The 6,000-nt window shown below is 44.3% G+C and overlaps 1 protein-coding gene across 3 annotated transcripts in view; it reads left to right on the top strand.

The window, feature by feature from the left end:
* The window catches only part of ASMTL (acetylserotonin O-methyltransferase-like), an 86,872-nt gene that overhangs the window by 61,952 nt on the left and 18,920 nt on the right, over positions 1-6,000 (top strand). For all 3 annotated transcript variants that reach the window (XM_019524208.1, XM_019524207.1, XM_019524206.1), the window contains exon 8: positions 5,391-5,553. In XM_019524208.1, coding sequence (XP_019379753.1) covers positions 5,391-5,553 — 163 coding nt within the window. The remainder of the gene's footprint in view (positions 1-5,390; positions 5,554-6,000) is intronic.

The raw sequence follows: 6,000 nt of genomic DNA, 5'->3' as shown, positions 1-6,000 counted from the left end.
ACTTCAGGAGGGATTTGGACAACATTGAGAGGGTCCAGAGGAGGGCCACCTGCATGATCCAGGGACAACAGGGCAGACCCTACCATGAGAGACTGCGGGACCTGAACCTGTTCAGCCTTCACAAGAGAAGGCTGAGGAGGGACCTGGTGACTGTCTATAAACTCACTGGGGGGGGACCAGAAGGGTTTGGGGGAGACCTTGTTTCCTCTTGCGCCCTCTGGCATAACAAGGAATAACGGCCACAAGTTGTTGGAGAGTAGCTTTAGATTAGACATCCGTAAGAACTACTTCACAGTTAGAGGGGCTAGGATCTGGAACCAACTTCCAAGGGAAGTGGTGCTGGCTCCTACCCTGGGGGTCTTTAAGAAGAGGCTTGATGCCTACCTGGCTAGAGTCATTTGAGCCCACTTTTTTTCTCCTGCCCAGGCAGGGGCTGGGACTTGAAGTTCTACATGGTCCCTTCTGACCCTACTTCTGTGATTCTATGATAGACCCAGTAAATAACACCTCAGTAGAGCAGCTAAATATCAGGTCCCATGTCTCCCCATGGGTCCAGAATTCTGTTGGCAGGGGGAGTGGTGGCAGTGTTTAATTGCTGTTTCCCTGCTGCTAAACCCACAGGGAGCCCTGCAGGCCAGATCTTGCTTGTGCATGTTGGGCCAGTGTGCAGGGTCACTTCATAGCCTGATCCGAGTGTGCAAGACTGGGCCAGGATGCAGGGTTGCTCTGCATCCTGATAATACCTGCAGACTAGCCATGTGAACTGACGCCATGCTGGATCCAGCCCGTGGCCCAGCCCTGTACCACTTGTCAGGCACCACGGGCCAGATGGGTTGAGCACCACAGAATTAGAGTTAGTATAGAGTTGGGCTCATCCCAGCAGCTCTAGCAAATCCAGCTAGGTATGAAGAAGCCAAGGTATCACTGATTTCCAAAATAAACAGTTTTCAGCATCTTATTGTATTAATGCCAGGCATGGATATTAAAGAAACAGTATCTTAAGTTTTCCTCTTTCGGATTAACATGTTACAGAAGATGCTGTGTATTTGCTTTATTTTGTGTATGGCTAGCAGGAGGTAATATCCCAAATTTTCAACAAAACTGGAGTTACATTTGAGGTCATCAAGAGAATTGTATCTAGAGAGAAGCTATGGGATGCATAGATGAGGGAATATATTGGAGTTTGGCCTTGCAGGGACCATAACTAATTGCCAAGTGTGGGGAGAGGGAAAGGCGTCTGCAGCCACTCATTGTTTAATGTCACTGTGGATGTCATGTTTCCCAAGGCTGTGAGAAGATTTGGTAATATGGAGAAAGATGGTTTTGCCTCCACTTTTTTCTGTCTGCAAGGTGGAGAAAATATTGTGAAGATTAAAGCATCGAAGTGTTTTGATAATATCTCTTATTACCATCTCTTCCAACTGTAGAACGGGTCTAGGTAAGCTTACAGGCAGAAAGAAGGAGGTCCACCAAGAGACTGAAATATCCTTGCTCCTTGCGTATTCTCTGGACTTATCACAGCCACAACATTCGTACCCCATTGGAAAATTAAAAGTACGGTGATATTAACATTAACAGTTATTCTGTAGCAAATTGCATGACTTTTTAATCACTACATTTTAAGTCCATTTTCACAATTCGGTCTGAAATCAAGGTGGGATGAAACATGGTGGAATGAGGAAAATCAAGGGGAAAATCAAAAGTTATGTAGCAATGATGGTATAGGTGTACCAGTGCAGGAGTAACTCTACATCAAAAATTGCCTTGAATCAAATAGGTAAGCTTTTTTTTAAAAAATGATAAAATGCATACCATAGAATTTCTGTGGATAGAAATGTTGTCTTTACAATAAGAAAGAAGTACATCTGAGGATATACTGTTGACTCCTCCCCCTCCTACCCCACCCCAGGGCGGCGGCAGCAGCAGCAGCAAATTAGAAATGCTAAGGGAGTTGAGAGGCTGCTAAATTTAAAAAAAAAAAACAAACCAAAAAAACCTACAGTAGTAATTGATCGCTTCAATCCACAAGCAGACTGGGTCAATCTCTCCTCATACCGGGATGCGGAGACCACGTTTCTTGACATTATAAAAGACTGCTTTCTGGAATAATTAGTCCTGGAGACTACAAGAGGAAAGTCCATTCTTAACCTATTCCTAACTAGTGCACAGGATTTTATGCAAGGGGTAAGTGTTACTGAGCTGCTTTGCAATAGTAACCACAGTGCAATTGGGACTGATGCCCGTGTAGGAGGGGAGATGAGAAGGAAAGGCTACTATAATAATTTCCCTTTGAAAAGGGAGACTATACCAACATGGGGAAGCTAATTAGAGGTTAAAAGAAGCCTGTAATCTGGTGAAGAACTCTTAAGCGAGTCCCCATGCTCTGTTGGATGCATGGAGCAGTACATACCACAGATAAAAAAAATAAATAAAGGTGGACCAAAATAATGCTAGCATAATTCAATGGCAGAGTTGCAGAGGCAATAACTGGACAAAAGGCTTCCTTCAAAAAATGGAAGTCAAATCCTAATACAGAAAATGAAAAAGTATAAACTCTGGTAAATCAAAAGCAGAATTGTAATAAGACAAGTTAATAAAGAATTTGAGGAACAACTTGTTGGAGCCACAAAAAGTAACAATAAAAATGTCTTTAAGTACATTAGAAGCCAAAGAGCTGGTAGGGACTCATTTGGGCCTTTGAATAAAATCAGGGTATAAAAGGAGCACTAAAAGATGGGAGGAACACTCGGGAGAAATTAAATGCATTCTTTGCATCTGTCTTTGCTATAGAAGATGTTAAAGAGATTCCCTTGCCAGATTCACCCCTCTAAGGGTTGAGTTAGTGTAGCTGATCCAAGCTGAAGTTTGAGTAGATGAGGTTGTAGAGGAAATTGATAAACTGAATGGGGGCATTCACACATGCAAGCATATGCGCTTGCAGCAGCTCAAATAGAAGTGGTACAAATTTGAGCCGAGGCACTTTGCTCCAGTGCACGTGTCTGGACGTGCGCTTTGGTGTGGGGCAAATTGTGCCGCTCGGGGCAAAATAACCTTGCTTGGCTGGATCAGCAGCCAGGGGAAATTGGAGCCTGGAGCCAGCACCTGTGCTGTCACCAGCAGTATAAAAACCTGCTCTGTCCTGGCTCTATCAGAACGAAAAGCTGCCCTGACAAGTAGCTCAGGGCTACTCACTCTCAGGAGCTTCTGGGGCCTAGCCAATTGGTACCTGGGGACACTACCCCTTGTGCCAGCTGGACTGACGAAGCAGCCCTGAGAGCTCCCTGCACCCTCTACCCACTGCAGCAATCTGGTGGGGGGGGCTGCTGCCTGCCTGTGACCTGCTGTGCACCTGCCAGACCCAGATGAAGCATCTGCGGATGGGGCAGTGACAGTGTGGGTGCCAGGTGGCTGTGCGGTTGGGGCTCTGCCACAAGGCCCCAGAGTCCTCACAGCCCCTGCTACTGCGAGGCGAATGCAAGGCTTTTATTTATTTATTTTTTTAGGTACCAGGAAGCTGGGGCAGGGGCAGCCATCGGGGGACCTGGGGGTGCAAGTAAGAAATGGGGCCAGGCAGAGCAGCCATTGGAGGTCTGGGGGAGCAGGTGGGGCAGCCATCAGGGGGTATCAGGCGGAGCTAGCAGGGGTTCCTCCATGGTACCCTCCTCCCTTCTCCAGCCTCCCCCTCTCCCCCCATCTCACTTACTGGCAGGAGCCCAGGTCCAGCTCCCTGTGGCTGGCGTGCTGCCTGTCCTGCACGGGCAGGCAGTGTGCTTCAGCACTGGGGCGAGGGCCAACCAGAGAGACGCTCTGGCTGGCTACCAGAGCGTCTCTGGAAGACCAAGTCTCCGGTTGCCTCAGGGCACGGTCTGGGACTGTGCCCTGCCCCACTTCTTTTCTCCACGGTTTTTTTGACCCCTGGATATCCAGGGGTTTATTTGCAGCGCGAGGAACAGTTTTTCATTCCTGCACGTGCCTCTTGCAGTGTCTCAGAGGGCTTTGAGACGCTGCAAGATGCACATGTGTGCTCATGTGGATGCACCCAATAGTAGGAAATTATCAAGACCTGGTGGCCTTCACCCTAAGGTCCTCAGGAACTCGCACAGGAGCTTGGCAGTTTCAAAACTGTAGTAGGCAATCTGTCACTAAACACAGCCTTGGTACCAGAGGACTGGAGGATTGCCATTGTGACAAAAAGCGCTCTAAGGGAACCCCAGGGAACTTTAGGCTGGTGAGTCTAAATTTTGTTCCTGGAAATTTGGTAGAAACAATAAGAAAAAAAAAAATTGTTTGGCACATGGATAAAAATGACTTGTTGGAGGAATCAGGATGGCTCTTGTCAAAGGGAAATCATGCCTCACTAACATTCTGGAGTTCTTTGAGGGTGTCAATAAGCAGGTGGACTTCCAAAAAGCTTTTGACAAAGGTTCCCCATCAAAGGCTCTTAATGAAGTTAAGTAGTCATGGGATTACAGGGAAAATCCACTCATGGATTAGGAATTGGTTTAAGGATAGAAAGCAAAGACTGAATATAAATGGTCAGTTTGCAGGAAGAAATGAAGTAGTGGGGTTCTCCAGGGGTCAGTGTTGGGACTGGTGTTGTTTAACATATAAAGGGTCTGGAAAAGGGGGTGAATAGTGATGTGGCCAAATCTGCAGATGACATGCATTCAAAGAGACTAAGGTGGACTGTGAGGAACTACCAAAGGATCTTGCACTATTGAGTGAATGAGCAACTAAATGACAGATAAATTTTAATATAGAAAAGGGATGCACATATGCAAAAATAATCAAACATGTTTGGAGCATATTGGAGAGATTTGTTTGAAGACTCTGCCTCATTTAAACTTAATTCTTTCCGCTTGATTTTCTTATATAAAATGTTATTTCTTTTCTTCTGTCTCTTGATTATATTGACCTTTTCCTATTGTTTTAATTATCCCAATGCCATTCATCAAAGCTCTTGTGTTTCCATGGAATTTAAATTCAGCTATAAAGTTGTACATTGTGCTTACTATGAAAATTCTGTACTTTGCTGAGTTTATACAGTTTAAGCATTAAGGTTTTCCAGATGCAGCAGCGATGTGTTGTTTTAGAAAATTAGTATGGAATAAATGTAACTATTTAAATAGATTGGGGCATATTTCCTAGATACTGGGGAAGGTATTTTCATTGAGAAATAATCCAGATTAAATTTGACTTTGACCTAGAGGTAGACTCAAGCAAGTTTTAGAATATCGAATTCCTTAGAGCATTGTTTTTGCTGTTACTTGGGGATTTAACTCGGTGATTTCCATAAGGTCTACATCTCTGATCTGGACCAAACCTGTGTGTTTCTGTGGCAAATTTTAGTTTTAAATTTAACTTACTAATACTTTTTTTCATGTACACAGGCTTTGTTTGTGGCCTCTAAGCTCAAAGTGTTCGATCTTTTGAAGAATAAAGGTGTATTGCAGGCTGTGGATGTTGCATATACAATAAATGCCTCTGTGTGTGGAACAGAAAGACTGCTTGATGCTTGTGCTGCTCTTGGATTGCTAGAGAAAACCCTTCAAGGTAACTTAAATAAAACCAATTCATGTGTGGGGGACAGAGAAATGGAAGAAGGATTAGTTCATAGTTAATTATCTAAAGTTTCAAGTTATGCATGATTCTGGAAAAATTATACTTAATGTTTGCCATTTATGAGTAAATCGCTTGATTGTTTACTGCTTGTTGCTGGGTAGATTGGGCAGAACCCTAAAAAAATATACAACAGTGCTGTATTGTCACAAGAAGGGACCTGAATGGCCTAGGTGGCATTGTGCGTCTGTTCTTTCCCCTCTGGTTTTGTTAGTTAATTCACTTCTGCCAGTAGTTCCTGTTTGCAGGGTCTTTTGCTTAGTTCTAGTTTTAGTTAGCACTTTCATTCTCACTTTTTATCAAGATTAACAACTTCTTAGCCTCTCTTCCATTATCCACTTGAACCATCTCTGTTTTGTCTGTGTAAATAGTTGTCCACTG

The sequence above is a fragment of the Gavialis gangeticus genome, unplaced genomic scaffold (assembly GCF_001723915.1).
Source record: "Gavialis gangeticus isolate Ggan-Ray unplaced genomic scaffold, GavGan_comp1, whole genome shotgun sequence".
Taxonomy (NCBI): Eukaryota; Metazoa; Chordata; order Crocodylia; family Gavialidae; genus Gavialis; species Gavialis gangeticus.
The sequence above is the reverse complement of the archived record's forward strand: the minus strand, read 5'-3'. Positions and strand labels throughout refer to the sequence as shown.